Here is a 17,943-nt window from a genome sequence, read left to right as displayed (position 1 = left end):
TACTAAAATGCCGTTAATAGATATTGTGACGTCCTTTATGTCGGCGGAAAGTAATGCCTAGCCTTAAGCATTCTGCAAGAGCACCTGTGGGTCAGTGGCTGAGGCTATCGCTTCTTAAGCGAATGGTCCGTGGTTCAAATCTCACGCCGACCAAGACTTTTTTATATTTTTTTTGCTTATAGCGCGATCTTATTGCATTGGTTTCACTTTTTTTAGTTGGATTCGTTTAGTTATTTGGCGGGTTGGTTAGCGTGGTTATTTGGAGGGTGTTAATTCATTGGTTAGTTGGTTATTTGGTGGGGATGGTTGATTTTTACTAATTTATATTTGTTTTTTATATTTTTTATCAGTGTCGAGGTTAGTTGCTTTGGTTAAGTTGGTTATTTGGTGGGGTATCCACCCCACTAGCGTTGGTTAGTCCATATAAAATTTCTATATTTCATAAAGCCGTCAAGTGCGTCACATCAACAACGTCATACCTGTTAACGGCATTTTAGTAAGCTACCGTTTAACGGCAGTTTAATTCCAGCCTATTTTGTTTTTCATTTAATTAAAAAAAATAAGTTTTTTTCCTGATGTCGTGGCGGATGCGCCAGGCTTCAACTAGTGTATAATATTTATAATCAAATTGAATGAATATTACGACACACCTTGGTAAATGTTCATACTACAATCACAGATAACATATTAATCAAAAAAGATTATATGTTCTCTGTGTTACATTGTAAAAAGTATATACAATATCCAAACAAATCGGAAATGTTCTAAAATCTACTGTTTTTTGTATTGTAGTTTTAACATTTGTCAAGGATTTCAACTAAATCAGTTGTTTCAGAAGATTTTCACTTCTTTAGACACAACTAAATTCGAACTAAAACACTATTTCTGCGCCTACTACGGCATTATTTTTTTTTATAGGATCATATATTGTATATTTTGTCCGTATATTTCCTCAAATAATACTACTTACATTTAAATTAATATTTTGCCAAGTATACTACTTTAATAGAATGAGAATTGCGGAAGATGGCAGATTTTACCTAATTTATTTAAATATTAATTTTCTCCATATATTTTCCGTAAGTTTTTTTCGCTATTTTAATAGATATTAAACTGGCAGAAAATATAATTTACTTTTGAACTAAAGTGTCAAACAACAGCTGTTACTGACATACATTCTTTCGTAAGACAGACTATGGCCATAAAATATTACTCGTTATGAAAAACTAATCAGATTTTACTATAATAAAAAAGTTACATCTTTGTCATATGGTTTGTAAATTTCTGTGATCACAATGAAAAAGTACTAAATGTTAGTGACAATCTCATAATAATATATATAGTAATTTCCTACTCGTGTCAAAGCTTTGAAGACAATAGTGGGATAGTAAAGTTATAATATTTAGTACATTAAAAAGGCAATCAACTAATGTTAACGGCTTGATAAAAATAAACCCAGGGTTTCAAACACCCTTTTATTAAATATACCTAATAAAGAAAGTAATCTGTTTATTGTAAAAGAAATTAATAAGTTTTTGTGCTGTGGCTTTCGTATTGTTATAAAGTAGACTTTCTCTTGAACAGATTTCTGACGACTTGTGAATTCGAAGAAAAGACTTTTCGTCTACAATAATATTTGTTAGATATTTCCTCGGTGATTTCTAATAAACAAATAAAACAATAATAAAATATCTGAAGAAATTTATTTGTTTTTATATCTCTTTAATTAAAAAGTATTAGTTTCTCACCGATAATAATAAGTAATTAGCTTGTACAGGGTGTCACATTTGTTTTATGGGTTTTTTTTAGAATTTAGAATTTAGAATGAGTGGGAGGGGGGCTAATCACTTCGACCTTACAGATCCATTGTGTCCCCCTTTCTTGAATCATAACTCATTATTCAGTCCCAGGGCTTTGACAAAGTCAGTATCTGGACGGTTTTATAGAGGGTAGTTCTCCATCCAATATCAGTCGTACCAGCGCACGATGGCCGTCTCGGCGCACTCAGTGATGAGGTACTGGTGTTTCACCATCTTCCCCACAGAATCTGCATTCGCCGTTTCTTCTTAGTTTCACTACTGAGGTGTTCATTGAGGAGACAGTGCCCTGTTAAAACCCCGTGACAATCTGAAGATTGTTCCATCAGACCCAGGGTCTGTGATTTTTCTTTGATCATGTTTCCTCAGAAACTTCTAGGTGTCCTGACCATTGCAAGATTTCCATTCCAGGTTGCGGATGGAATTTTCCAAGTTCTTGAGTTCTGCCTGAGTTGGTTTCCACTTTTGAAGCAGAACGGTTCTGGGTCCAGTTAGTGGAGTGTTCACCTTTCCTAGCTAGATTGTTTGCTTTTTCATTGCCTTTCATCCTTTGGTGAGCAGGTACCCAGTGTAGGAGGATCTTTATTGGCTAATTTATTCAGCTTTCATGCATTCTTTTGACCAATTTCAATTGATTGATACTGAGCTGATCGCCTTTAATGCTGCTTGACTATCAGATAAGATGGCTATTTCTTGTTTCCGATAGTTCCTATCTAAGATAAGTTGTACGCATCTCTCGATAGCGTAGATTTCTGCCTGTAGGATACTAGGTAAGTGCCCATTGGTTCGGAGTAATTAGCCTCGGCCCAAACACTCCGATCCCAGTTCCCGTATTGGTTTTGAAGCATCAGTATACCAAGTTATGGTATGGTCTTTTAACTGCTGGGCAAGCGTTTCGCTCTTCCAATCCTTCTATTGCTCAATACCACATTGTCATGTTTGTCAAAGTTGTGCGTTCTTGGCATATCGTCCATTGGGAGATGCAGAAGTGGTATTTCCTTCTTGAGGGTGTTCCAAGCCCCTGATCTGAAAATTCTCCCAGTACTAATCCCGTTAGTGACCATTCTAATCATTGTCGCATTGGCATATCTTCCAATGACAATGTGCAGTGGTGTTAGATCTAGAATGACCTCCATTGCTGCTGTTGGACAGGCCCTTATTCCAGATGCATGTTACGTTGAAGCCTCGACTTGCATAGCTGAAATGTCCTGCTGCTTTAGTTTTGTGTACCAGGCAACTGCTCCATAGTAATCATGGGTCTTACTATCATATAGTATACATCCAGCGCAAAATATTAGGGCAGCCCCATCTATTTCCGGCCAGTCTTCTGCATATCATGAGAGCCTTTATGGTTTTGCTGGTAGTGTTTTAATATGCCTGTTCCACAGGAGTTTACTGTCCAGGCTTATTCCCAGGTATTTAACTTCCTGGGTTGGCAGTATTTCCTTTCCATCTAGTTAGATTCTTTTCAAGTTTTTCAGACTTCGCCTTCTGGTGAATGGCACTATCGCGGTTTTGTCAGAGTTGATACTCAGCCTGACAGTCCTACACCATCTCAGTGATACGGAGTCCTCTGGATAATATCACACAAGGTGCCTTCATGTTTCCCCGAGCGATCATGACTATGTCACCTGCATACCCAATGCAGTGTATTCCCGCAAGAGTTAATTCATCTAGCAGTTCATCCACCACCAAGCTCCACAGTAAAGGGGAGGTTACTCCACCTTGTGGAGTTCCTTGCGTTGTTTTAACAGCTACAGTTTTGGTGCCCATCTGAGCCTCTGCTGTTTGTGTTGACAGCATTTCCCAAAACCAGCGAATAATAATTCTGTTCACCCCTCTTGTTTCTAGAGATCGCCTGACCACCTTATGTGGTATATTGTCAACCGCCCCCGCAATATATCCCAAGAACGCAATTGTTGTTTTTGCTATCCAGACTTGTTTGTATTAGCTCCGTTAATTGGTACAGAGCAGTTTCTGTGGATCTGCCAACTCTATATGCATGCTGACTATCATGCAGTGGGTTAACCTTTAGATGATTTTCTCCAATATGGTTGTCAACTACTTTCTCCAGCGTTTTTAGTATGAACGATGTGAGACAAATAGGCCTAAATGACTTGGGATTTGTCCAGTCAGTTTTGCCTATTTTGGGTATGAAGATTACTTTTGCTCTTCTCCATGTGGTTGGTATATATCCCATCGCTAGACTGCTTTTTATGGGGTTTCTCCTGTATATGACTAGAGATGATATTAAGGTGTAGTTTTCCCATCGCTATGCAACTTTTTTTATAAAACTAAAGATGCTACACACAGATTTATCCTAGCTCTCTTTAGTTCCTGAAATACATGGCGAACTTGAAAATGTTGCATTTTTTCACACTTGGTATCCTGGTTATTTTCTAGAGATGAGCAAACTGCGATTGCGATTTTCATGATTCTCTTGGTAATGAAGTCATTCAAGCGTGGCACTGCAGAAATGATGCTTGTGTTAAAATTTATGACATAATTTCTATCATATACAGGGTTGTTCAAAACATACGACACGTAGTATTGTAGTTAAACGATTAGATTTTTTACAAATTGTGTTTTGGGTTCGTTGAATATCTGTTAGAGTTACAATTTAAAAATATTTTTACAAGATACAGAGTACCCCTAATAAATAAAAAATATCAAGTTGTATTTTTAAATGGAACACTTGATATATTTAGTTTCACATTAAAATAAAAGTAAATTTGATTGAGGTTTATCACACACGCCGTTTTTGAAATATTTAAATCTTTTTAAAATATTTTCAATTTTGTGAAATTGCAGTAAAATTTTGAAGCTTCATTTCTCTCCAAGGGTATCAAAGGTTTTAATACTGCATTAAAGTTTATTTATTGATCAGTTATTAAAGTTGCAATAATAAAAATAATAATAATTTCATAAATAATAAAAAAAACTTATTTTAAATAATTTCTAGTTTTAAACGGCAATAACTTGCTTAATTTAATGAACACCTGTATTTTAGGAGAATAAGATGCACAATTTAATTGTCTATCAAATTGTATTATACCATTTCTTCATCCCTCAAGTTTTCGTAGAAAAAGGCATTTTCTTTAATTTAGAACTCATTTATCAATATTAATTAAAAAAAAATTGTTTTAAATTTTTAAAAAAAATTTGTTATTTTAAAGTAATTTAAATGTCAATATTCCATAAGAGCTGATAGTCAATTAGATATTTTAGATTCTCCTAAAATATACAGGGTATTCCATTTAAATTAAACAAGTTATTGCCGTTTAAAGTTAGTAATTATTTAAAAATAAATTTGTAGACACTCGAGTATATTTATTTTGTGTTAAGATTTAAGTGTGATAAACCTGAATCAAATTTACCTTTATTTTAATCGTAGAAACTAAAACTAATAATATACAGGGTGTTCCATTTTAAAAAATAAAACTTTGATATTTTTATTTTATTTCGACATTCTGTATCTTAAAATATTTTTAAATTGTAGCTCTAAAATAGTCCTTCAACGAACCAAATCTGGCTAAAAATCTAATCGTTTAGATACAATACTCAGTCGTATGTGGTGAACAACAACCCTGTAGATGCGTAAAGTAATTAACGGATTATACCTACGCCATATTCTTAAATAATACAAAATAAGCTGCTACTCATTCATTCTACGGTTTCGGAAAAAAGTCACTTCAAATATACAAAAATCTTAACTTAGTGCATTTTAGATTCAGTGGACCAAATTCGTATTATTATTTATCGTTCTGAAAATACTTCGCCAATTTTGAGCCACCCTGTACAAGTAAAAAGACACCTGCACGTAACACTTTCGGTAAAGTATCACAGACAATTCGTGTTGTACATGATGTTGTACTTAATCGAGTAGCAGAGAAACACATTGAGCAGACGACATGCTGATAGAATGAATACAAAAGCGCATTTAGCGCTATTCGCGGAATGCAGTTATTGTCTCGCATACGTTTTTGAACAATAGCGAAACGCGATATTAGGTACGTTTGCTTGCTATTTAGTTACTAAATAAGTTGTGAGGGGGTAACTCAGAGGAGTCCTATTTTTATTTATTTAAAATATTTTTCGACCAAGACTTTTTACTTCCTCATTTCAGCTTCAGTTGACAAATTTTGCAAACAAATAAAATATACTTTATTTACAAGACGTTGAATTTACAAGAGTTTGACAAGAGAAGTTCTTGTCAAACACACTTGGCATCTTCTGTCGTTTGCGTCGATGTTCATCCTATATTGCCAGATATCATCATCTCTTTAATGATCTGTATATCAAAATATAATTTTGACTTATAAATAAACCCTAATGAGATCTGGAGTTCTCAACAGGAGATCATTCTAATTAACTTAATTATTTTTGGCTTGGCTGCAAAGAATCTGTTCCTTTAATATACAGGGTTGTTCACCACACACGACACGGAGTATTGTAACTAAAACGACTAAATTTCATAAATTGTATGATTTTATCTGTTGAAGGACTATTAGAGCTACAATTTAAAAATATTTTTTATGAAGATACAGAGTGTCCCAATTAAACAAAAATATCAAAGTTGTATTTTAAATGAAATCATATTATTACATTTTTAGTTTCTACGATTAAAATAAAGGTAAATTTGAGTGTTAGTTTATTACACTTAAACCTTTTACCGTTATTGAAATATTTTCAATTTTGTGTAATTGCAGTCAAAATTTTAAGGCTTCCATTTCTCCAAGGGTATCAAAGTTTTTAATATCAAATATTTACTGAAGTTTATGTATTGATCAGTTATTTTGCTGCAATAATAAAATTAACTAAAAAAAAAAAAAAAATCTAAAATTTTATTTTAAATAATTACTAGTTTTAAACGGCAATAACTTGTTTAATCTAAATAGAACCCCTGTATATTTTATGAGACTCAGATGCACAATTTAATTGTCCATCTAATTGTATTACGCCATTTTTTACCTATCGCTTCAAGTTTCCCGTAGAAATGCATTTTCTGTAATTTTAAATCTATTATCAATATACCCATAATACTGATATTTTAGATTATTTTTAAAGATGTACCAAATTTTTAAAGAGGCCAGATACTAATATTGTCGATATATTATTTCTATTAAAAATAAAAAAAACTGTTTAAATATTTGTTAAAGAGGACTAATTAATATGATTCCAGTATTCAACTACATTAATTGATTGTTTGCGTTGATTAATAGTAATCCAAATACTAAAACTTAATTTTTATATGTATTAGACAGTGTGGTAAAAGTAACACTTTAAAATGATATTTCATTTTTGAAAATGCTTATTTTATAACAACAGAGACATCCATTTTATAACTTATTATTATATTGATTTCTGATTCGAAACCACATTTATTTAGAATAATTTATTAACGAACATAATTAAGTATATGTAATTAATTAGTATCATGAAATAATGTATATTTAATTAATGGTATGTTTTCTTTTATAAAGATTTAAATAGTTGTCTTTTTGCATACAATGGGCTAGTAATATTATCAGTTTTGCTAAAAACGATAATATTACAAGCCTGCACATTTTGTACATTTGTTGCTTTTTAAAACATTCAAATGTCAATATTCCATAGGTATATTGATAAATGAAGTCTAAATTATAAGAAAATGCATTTTCTACGAAAACTTGAAGGGATGGGTAAAAAGTGGTATAATACACTTTAATAGACAATTAACTTATGCATCTGATTCTCCTAAATATACAGAATGTTCCAAAAAAAATAAATTAAACAAGTTATTATGTTTAAAAGACTAGTAATATTAAAATAAAATTTTAAACTGTATAAGGTAGTATACTTTTTATTATTGCAACACAATAACTGACTAAGAATAAACCAGTAAATATTTAGTAATAAAAACTTCGTTGTTACCCTTTGGAGAAATGAAGCCTTTTTTTTTTTTTTTTATTGTAATTTCACAAATTGAAAATATTTCAAAACGGTAAGGTTTAAGTGTAATGAACCTTAATCAAATTTACCTTTATTTTAATGGTAGAAACTAAAATGTAATAATATACAGGTGTTCCATTGAAAAATACAACTTGATATTTTTTATTTATTTTATTGGACACTCTGTATCTTTGTAAAAATATTTTTAAATTGTAGCCTAATAGTACTTCAACCCAAAACTTACAATTTGTAAAAATCTAATCATTTAGCTACAATACTCCGTGTCGTATGTGGTGAACAACCCTGTATACGCACATACTTGATTTGCGATATGTAAATCTACATCCGGTAGAGTATTATATTTGCAACCCCAAGAGATATTGCCGTATTCAACTTTCTTCCAAGCCTGTTTTATAATATTCAAGGCTAGGTTACGTGACCATACATACGTTCATTATAACAAGTGAATATATTAAATTTACTTTTTGTTCACTAATTTTATTTACTCTTAATAAAGAATTTATTCTTATATCATACGTATAGATAGAGTCCATGGATGGTTAACTTTATTATTGACATTTGCAAAAATAAAATAAAAAAAAAAAATGCTTGTTCTAAATGGTTAATCCTGTTTATACTTCCAAACAAATCTTTTTGGAGATAATTTAAAAAACATAAAAATAGTAATTTGAATTTTTTCTAAATCCTAAAATCAAAAACGCCTTCTGTGGTAATATAATTCTGTTTATTTGTTTTTTTATTCTTTATTGTTATTGATAGAATTTTTAATTAATTAGTGTGTGATTAACTATACAGGGTTGTTCACCACATACGACACGGAGTATTGTGAAGCAACGATGAGATTTTTACAAATCTTAAGTTTTGGGTTTGATGAAGGACTATTAGAGGTACAATTTAAAATATTTTACAAGATATAGAGTGTCCAAATAAGTAAAAAATATCAAAGTTGTATTTTTAAATGGAACACCCTGTATATTATTGTTGTTTTAGTTTTAATGATTAAATAAAGTCAATTTGATTAAGGTTTATTATACTAAACCTTACTGTTTTTTTGAAATATTTTTCTTGTGGAATTGCAGTAAAAATTTTAAGGCTTATTTCTCCAAGGGTATCAAAGCTTTTAATACTAAATATTTACTGAAGTTTATTTGCTGATCAGTTATTGTGTTTAAATAATAAAAATAATACTACCTTATACAGAGTGTCTAAAATTATTTTAAATTTCAAATAATTATTAATTAAACTGGCAATAACTTTAATTTAAAATAAAAAAAAAAAAAAAAAAAAAAAAAAATGCACAATTTAATTGTCTATCAAATTATATTATACCATTTTAATGATCTCCTTCAAAGCTCTGCAGAAAATGCATTTCTTGTAATTTAGAACTTGTTTATCAATATAATAATAAAAAAAAAAACATTTTAGATTATTTTTAAGATGAACCAAATTTTTAAAGAGTACAGATACTAATATTGTCGATATAATTCGTTTATTTCTATTAAAAATAAAAAAAACTGTTTAAATATTTGTTAAAGAGGATCAATTAATATGAATCCAGTATTCAAACTACAATTAACTGACTGTTTATGTTGGATTAATAATAATTACTCCAAATACTAAAACTGAATTTTGTATGGGCATTAGACAGTGTGATAAAAAGTAACACCTTAAAAATGATATCATTTTAATAAATGCTTATTTATAACAACAGAGACTTTAACTTGATAACTTATTATTATATTGATTTCGACTCAAATCAACATTTATTTATAATACCTATTAACGAACACAATTATATATGTAATTAATTAGTATATGGGCGGAAATAATGGTGTTATATTTAATTAACGCTATTCTCTTTATAAAGATTTAAATAGTTTTCTTTTTTGCATACAAATGGACTAGTCTGTACATTTTGTACATTTGTTGCTTTAAAAACAATCTAAAATGTCAATATTCCATGGATATATTGATAAACAGGTTCAAATTATAAGAAATGCATTTTCACGAAAACTTGAAGGGATAGGTAAAAATGGTATAATACAATTTGATAGACAATTTAATTGAGCATCTGATTCTCATAAAACATACAGGGCATTCCATTAAATTAGCAGTTATTGCTGTTTATAGCTAATAATTATTTAAAATAAATTTTAGACACTTGTATAAGGTAGTAGTATTATTTTTTCATTATTGCAACACAATAACTGATCAATCAATAAACTTCATTAAATATTTAGTATTAAAAACATTGATACCCTTGGAGAAATGAAGCTTAAAATTTTTACTGCAATTTCACAAAATTGAAAATATTTTTAAAAACGGTAAGGTTTTAAGTATAATAAACCTTAATCAAATTTACCTTTAATGAATAGAAACTAAATGTAATAATATACAGGGTGTTCCATTTAAAAATACAACTTTGATATTTTTATTATTTAATAATTTTATCTTGTGGAATATTTTTAAATTGTAGCTCTAATAGTCCTCTGTAACCCTAAACTTACAATTTGTAAAACTAACGTTTAGCTACAATATTCGTGTCGTATGTAGAACAACCCTGTATATTTTGTCTTGACTTTATATATTATTCTACTGTTTAAATTTAAAATGTTCATCTTCGTCAGATGATCACATTCCCATTCTCATTTTGTTAAAGTAGTATTTGGCAAACCTTCAACTTATTACGAGATTTTCATTTCATTAAACATAATTTACCTGCTCTATTCCCTGCCGATATTTACCTTACGTTTTTTGTCCTTTTTCCACAATACAGGGGCCGATACTCGAACTTTAGCGAAGAAGGAATTGTCATTAACACCATCGGCATCAGTCTCATAGCATTAGCCATTGTGGTGGGCTACATTTTGCAGAGGGATGATTTTAGATATAGGGCGCATATTCTCATCAGGACTGGAGATCTCTAAGCTACTATTTAGTAAAAAATGTGTTCTAAAATTTCACTGAGTTTCTTTCTTCGACGTTTGAACAGAGAGAAACAATCACACAACGAATACAAACAGTTAATTGTACAGAGTGGCCCACTTTTGTAATATAATTTTAGCAGCCCACGGAAAAATATACAAAAATAGATTTTTAAACGTGTAAAAAATATATATTTTAAAATTTTAAAACTCATTGAAAGGTCTATGCATGACTGTTCTAATCCTACAAAAATGGATCACTCTGTATGAGGTGACTAATGTTTGTTCAAAATTCTACTTATATTTTATGGATTCAAGATCACACACCCTACTGAATACTCGACATTAAAAAATAATTAAAAAAATATTATAATAATGACTCCTATTTTTCGTTCTCGAATAAAAAAAACAAAATTAGACTATAATTTATTCCAAATAAATAAAACATCAGACAATGTCAAATTGAAGTCTATTAATACATTCTGGTTTAAATTTAACAATATAATATGTAAGAATTTTGCACAAATGTTTTAGGCGCACCCTGTAATATAAGGGACCAGTAAGAATATTTGTAGTTTTAATTTGCTTCATGTAATATAATTATATAACTATTAATACGAATATAATACCTCGAATGAATTTATACGTGAATTTAAGAAAGTAAATAGTTTTTGAAATTCTCACTCAATCTGCCAATAAATTAATTTATTACTTGTGTTGTATATAGTTAGGTTATATTAACTCTTGCATTTATTTACTGATATTTTCAAGATATATAATTATTTTTGTATACCTCCAGAAAATATAAAAGACTCTTAGATATTTGGTATATATTTTGCTGCCTGATTTTAATTTTGTTCAATGTATTATCGTTATATTTAGTTTTCTTTTTAAGTAACTGAATTTTTGTGGAAATGTATGAGTAATAATCTTTGATATGACCTGAAACATTTTATATGTTTTGCATAACTTGTATGCTTTTTTTTTGAATTGCTAACTGTTACAGTCGTAATTTTAAACCAAACCAAAAAAAAAAAAAAAATCCTTTTTTTCAAAAAAAAAACTAGATAGATTTATTTATTTTTAAAAACTGGTTAAACTAATATTTTATATATTAGATATGATTGATATAGTTGATATATTACATTAATAACATGTAAATTAGTCTGTGTGTAAATTTTATTTTGTTCCAATATTTTTTTTGTAAGTACAATAGTATTGGCGTATTTTCCATTGTAACAGATATTACATCCGCAAATGCTTCATATAAATAAATTCATATTTATGGTTACAAAAGATTTTTTGTTTATTTAAAAAAAAAAAAAAAATTTAAGCAATTCTTGTATTATACTGGCTTGATACGCTTTTTAGATCCTATTGTTTTACATATTAAGAGCTTTGCATTGGAAAACACGCTTCTGTATGTTTCTGTTACCTTTTGTATCAATTCAAGCATGCATCTGTCTATCTATAGTTTCTTCTTTTAGTTAATTTTGCATGTTTCTTTAGTGCTACTTAATGTTTATAATCTATCTTAGTTGAAAATACCATATGATCGAGAAAAAAAACAGCGTCAGAAATGACTGAGGAATAGCAACGATGATAATTTTGGCGCGGTTAAGCCCTAGACGTCATTTACTTGGTCCGTACTCTTTCTTTATTTTTTAATGGCGCTTGCTGCCAGTTGGCCTTAAGAAGGTTATAATTTATTTTTTGTATTGAGTAAAAATGTTTTTTAAATGCTGTATGTAATTGGTAACAAAAAATATTTTTTCTGAATGTCTGAAACGTTCCACGTCTGGAAACGTTCCATCCTTTTTAATATTCCATAATTAGTGTTAATTTTGAAAGTTTATGTCAATTTTATTAAATAGCGCCTAGAGATTGACCTCGTCAAATTATTATCACTGTCATTCCCCAGCTGTCTTTGAAAATAAAATTAATTTTCTTAAAAAGGTCCGATTAAATTAATATCTCCGAAACTAAATTTCCAAGAAAATTCGTAATATATCTAGAAATTCATTTACCCGCTAGTAGTTATAAAAAGCATTTTTGGTAAACTCTGTCTCTAATAGTTTCTGAAAATTAAATTAATTTTTAAAATGTACGATTAAATGTATATCTCCGAAACTAAAGTTGCAAAAAATTCGTAATATATCTAGAAATTCATTTACCCACTTAGTAGATATAAAAGCATTTTTAAAATTTCTGTCTCAAATAGTTTGAAAATAAAATTAATTTTCAAAAGGTCCGATTAATTAATATCTCCGAAATTAAAGATCCAGGAAAAGTCGTAATATATCTACAAATTCATTTACCCAATTAGTAGATATAAAAGCATTTTTGGTAAACTCTGTCTCAAATAGTTTCTGAAAATAAAAATTAATTTTCTTAAAAGGGTCCGATTAAATTAATATCTCCGAAACTAAAGTTCCAAGAAAAGTCTGTAATATATCTAGAATTTTTTTTTTTTTTTTTTTTTTTATTTTTGGTAAACTCTGTCTCTAATAGTTTTGAAAAATAAAATTAATTTTTTTAAAAATGCTGTTTTTTTTTCGATCATACGAAGTTAAAAATAGCATTAAATTGTGTTAACAGGTTGACAATATTCACAATAGCTACTATATACAACTTTAAATAATTCCCAGAATCTGAAATTATTAATTATTATACAAATTGATAGTAGCGTATCAATTTGATTTTAAACGCATAAAACCACCTTTGGCCAACATTTGATCATAAACAAAATTATTGCCATGTCCAATATGGTTTACATGCTACAGAATGATATTAAACAGGTTGCTTAGTTGCCTGACAATATCTTTTTTGACAACACTTCATCGAAAGTAACAAGGCAACTCTTTCGGCAGTTAGCCTAATACTTCCATAAAAATGGCAAATATAATATAAGAATTAGTTGGGGCCGTATGATCGAATAAAACGGCGTCAGCGATGACATTTCCTCATATAATTTTACATAAAATGACAGCGATCTTCATTTCATAGCCATATTTGACGCCAAGTTGTTCGATCATGCGGTATTTATATGTATGTGAATATTGTTCCTACCATAGAGTAAAAAGTAATACAGAGATGGTGTTTAAAAATATTTCAATAGCCATATTTTCCCTTGGGGCCAAATAGCTTCAATAAAAAACTACCTAGTAATGTTAAATTATTTCGTCTTTGAGTAGGTAACTTTTTATTCTATACAAAATTAAATATCAAATTATAGTCTATTCTTTATATTACTTTTTTAATTTTACGGTTCTCACTGAATGCCAATTTTTTATTGTTCTACACATCATTCTATTTGCAAACATTCAGAACGCATGAAATCTATCAAATAGTTAGCAGCATTGGTTAATCAACTCAAAACCATTTCAACGATTCGACTTCGCACCTTCAAGAACCATTTGGAGAGAGATTTCATCGAGGCATTTGGTTCTCTAAAATATCTCTTTTGACTCATTGCACGATTTCATAACACCGTAATATGTGTTTTCGTACTGTAAATAGCACCTAACCCTTGACCTCAAACTAATATCCTCTTTCAGGGACACGTACTCTCAATGGATCGAAGAAGGCATCGTTATCAACGCTTTGGGAGTCTCACTCATCGCTCTGGGCATACTGGTATCGTTCGCTGTTCGCAGTCCCACACTCAAAGCTGGCTCGAAGGTAAACAAGTCCAAAAAAGCCCACAAATTTGCTGATTCGCAATTTTATTTATATCGATAGGTAGTAGTACTAATTCCAAAATCATACAATAGCCCGTAGTACTATTCTATTGATAGGAAACAAAGAACTGCCAAATATTTTAAAAAATTATCGCTAATAAATTATTAAGCCCCTGTCGCAAACTCTGTTATCTCTAGATAAAAGTTCTAAAATAACAGATCGTTTAATACCAACCCGTCTTTAGTAATGACTTGAAACTGTCTTTTTAGTGTAGTACAATTAGTCTGATATTATTGTATCACCTAAAGTTGCAATATAAAGTGCATAGATTCCAATATAATCTATTTACGTATCAAGCAAATGTTTTCTATTAATTTGTTTATGTGCTATCAATTTTGATTGATTTATACTGTCTTCCTTAACAGAGCCTTTGTTAATTCAACGTTTATATGAAATACTTATGAAACATATACGAAATAAAAAAAAAAAAAAAACACTAGTTCACCACCACACCAAACACTTTACTTTAAAACTGACGTGCATCTCGCTAGCCTTGTTAGCATCATCCCCAAGTAGCATTTTCACGACTTGCGACCATGTTTACTAAACACAACGTTGGATTAGTTTATTAGTCACAAAAAATAGTTAGCTCCTTACCTTGGGTATAAATAAATGTAAACGTTGTTATAACGTTGTGCCGACGTTGAACTAGTACCATAACAAAGTAAAAGCTTCTACGACGTCGAATAAACGTTGTCTTGTAACCTTTTTTGCTTAAGTGATCTTTAGGTATCTGACAACGTAGTTACAGCTGGGCAATAAAGAGTTTTCCGATGTCACTTTCAGGACCTATTCCAACGTTATGCAAACGTCGTCTGTTTTACTAATTCTAACGTTGTTTAGATTTCCTTATTCTTACGTTGGTAGGACGTCGAGCCACTACCTTTTTGCAACTGTGTTGAACCATAACCTTAAATCTTAAATTTTCACTTCATTGTTCTGTTCAGCCAGACAGTTCAGTGCTGTTTTTGTTTTTATAAAAAACTTAATTAAAATGGAACATAAGAAAGGTACATAATATAAAACTAAATTTAAATTTTTTTATTTTCTTTTACAGATATTTTATCCACTCCCTCGTTTGTTTAGAATATAGAGGGCGGCACGAGCTAGACTCTAGGATGACTAAATTAGGGAATCTTGCGACTAGTATACTACCTGTTAAGGCTGAACTGCGACTTTATTAGTCCAGTATGCGACTACTGGAACTACTCCATCTTAATCTCCAAAACAACAAAAGTGAAAGCCGCCATGTTGTTGAATAAGAAAATGTTTCGTTCCTAAAATAGCAATCCTGCTTTTTGAATACATTAACTTGAAATATTTGACCCTTAACAACACGCGGAAACAATTTTTTCGACTGCGAATAAATTATTCTATTTTATTAAAAAAAATCAAGAAATTTTAAAACTTATTTAATTTTAAGGCCCATTAGTATTTCTCAAAGTAGAAACAATACATTTATCAATAAAGTTGAGTTTAACTTTTTTGCCTTGGGTAACGAGTTACAGAGTCGGTTAAAGTGTTTCAATAATTATAATCTTCAAACATCCTCCACACTTAAATATTTTGTTTTGTTTTCAATTTTTAAAAAAAAAAAAAACTTATAAAATAATAGTTATTAGCTATAATGATCCCAATTTAGATAAAACGCGACTTAGACGCCATATTCTTATAGTTTTATATTTGTGAATTAGATGCAAGTTGCAGTTTGTACTAAATTAGGCTGCTAGTCAACGTCGGTATCCAACGTCGTTTTGACCCAAAAATTATTCTCCAAAACTAGTGCAGACTAGGGTTGGTACGAGGTTGTACCGACGTTGCGCCCCGACGTTTGGTCGCGGGACACAACGTTGTCCCGATATCCAAATGCTGCTTGGGTCAGTTTAATAAGGGTTTAATCAAATGTTGACGACGCTAACGTGGTTAGCGGAACGCACGTCCAGTATTTTAATGTATTGCGGTGAATTTGTAGTTATTTGCTGTTGTAACATCAAAGACTCCAACCCCCAACTATAATTTATTGCTACTTTTAGTTTTACTGATTGATTATTTTTGATTTTTAGGTTGTTTGGATGGCCTGACCGCATATAGGAAGAAGCGCCCCCATGCGCCAAAGCCTCGGAATCAAACGCAACTGTCACCACTGTGGCGCCCAATGAGCCTGAACGTTTTTGAACCATCACGGTAGGGTCTGATTGCATCACTAAATTCTAGGTCTGCTTTTCAGTTGCATTTTATATAAAAATGAAACTCCAAACTATGTATCTGTATTTTTTCTTTACTGTGTAACTCATTATTATTGATAGTGATCTGCGTTAAGCAAAAATATCAATTTTTTCCTAGTTAAGTTTGTAGATAAGACAGCAAGATTGTAAGAAGGAAAACAATACTAAGATATAATATATAGATCTGAAATCGTTTATAAGTTTTTCAGAAATGGAATATTTTTGACTGTTTACTGTAATATTTAACTGCCAAATTTATTATAAAATTATTACTCTTTGTGATTTGTCACTCTCTGATATTAGTATGGCTTTATGATCTGTTAATGTTAGTTGTTAAGTGTTATTATCAATTAATATATTTTCTTCAGACCAGTCTAAGAAATTAGTTGTAAATTGTGTTCAGTTGCATCCTTCTGAGGTATTTCTGGTTTCTTTACATCTTTCATTTCTATGTTGTGATAATTTTGCATAGCTCTTAGAAAAGACAATTTGATGATATTCTTGAAATTAATCAAAATCAAACTGATCAAAACTAGCGATGACTTATTAAGCCAGAGCAAAAAGTAAATCAAAGAATTGCTGATATGGAAAAAGGAGGTCCTGTTAATCAAATACAGTATTAGATTTAATCTGCAACGATATACTTTCAGAATAAATTATATTAGATTTGATCCATGTAAATTACATAAAATTACGTAGTAGGTATATATGTGTAGATCATTAGAATATATAGATTTTAATGTGGAGTAAATATAAAGTAGTGTACTTAAAATTAATTCCATAATGGTATCTTCTTGATGTACAATTTGTTAGGGTAAGTCAGCGACTTCATAAAATAGAATGCTGGAGATTCTCGATAAATTGTTTAATGTTGATATGAGTGAAATAAAAATGAAGCATATTTATAAGGATTAAATGACTTATCTGTAAGGAAATTCAACCCAAATTATACGAAATCGGACACGCCCTTCTATATAACCCTGTAGGGTGTGATCTAGGAGGGCGTGTCCAATAGAAGTATAATTAAATACACAGTCGTTGATTTACCCAGTATCAGATTGTATATCAAATAGAACTTATTAATGTATCGCATTTCGGTGTCCATAGCGCATTCATGTGTATAAATCATTGAATAATTTTATAGTATTCAGATTTGTATGCCATATATATTCAAGCTCAAATAATATAGCCCAAATATTATAACGATTACTACGAACTAAATTTCCTTTATGTTCAGTGTTTTGACCGATTAGCAAGCAATGCAACTGAAATCAGTGTCAACAG

At 30.2% G+C, this 17,943-nt stretch overlaps 1 protein-coding gene across 1 annotated transcript in view; it reads left to right on the top strand.

Moving 5' to 3' along the window:
• LOC115885840 (cytochrome b ascorbate-dependent protein 3) overlaps positions 1-16,515 on the top strand; it is a gene marked incomplete at its 5' end in the record, with an annotated part of 42,150 nt that extends 25,635 nt beyond the window's left edge. Inside the window, 2 exons of the mRNA XM_030904862.1 lie at positions 14,251-14,374; positions 16,498-16,515. Of these exons, the coding sequence (XP_030760722.1) occupies positions 14,251-14,374; positions 16,498-16,515 (142 nt within the window). The remainder of the gene's footprint in view (positions 1-14,250; positions 14,375-16,497) is intronic.
• Between the last annotated feature and the right edge of the window lie 1,428 nt (positions 16,516-17,943).

The sequence above is a fragment of the Sitophilus oryzae genome, unplaced genomic scaffold (genome assembly GCF_002938485.1).
Source record: "Sitophilus oryzae breed Bouriz unplaced genomic scaffold, Soryzae_2.0 scaffold_428_pilon_pilon, whole genome shotgun sequence".
Classification (NCBI taxonomy): Eukaryota; Metazoa; Arthropoda; class Insecta; order Coleoptera; family Curculionidae; genus Sitophilus; species Sitophilus oryzae.
The sequence above is the reverse complement of the archived record's forward strand: the minus strand, read 5'-3'. Positions and strand labels throughout refer to the sequence as shown.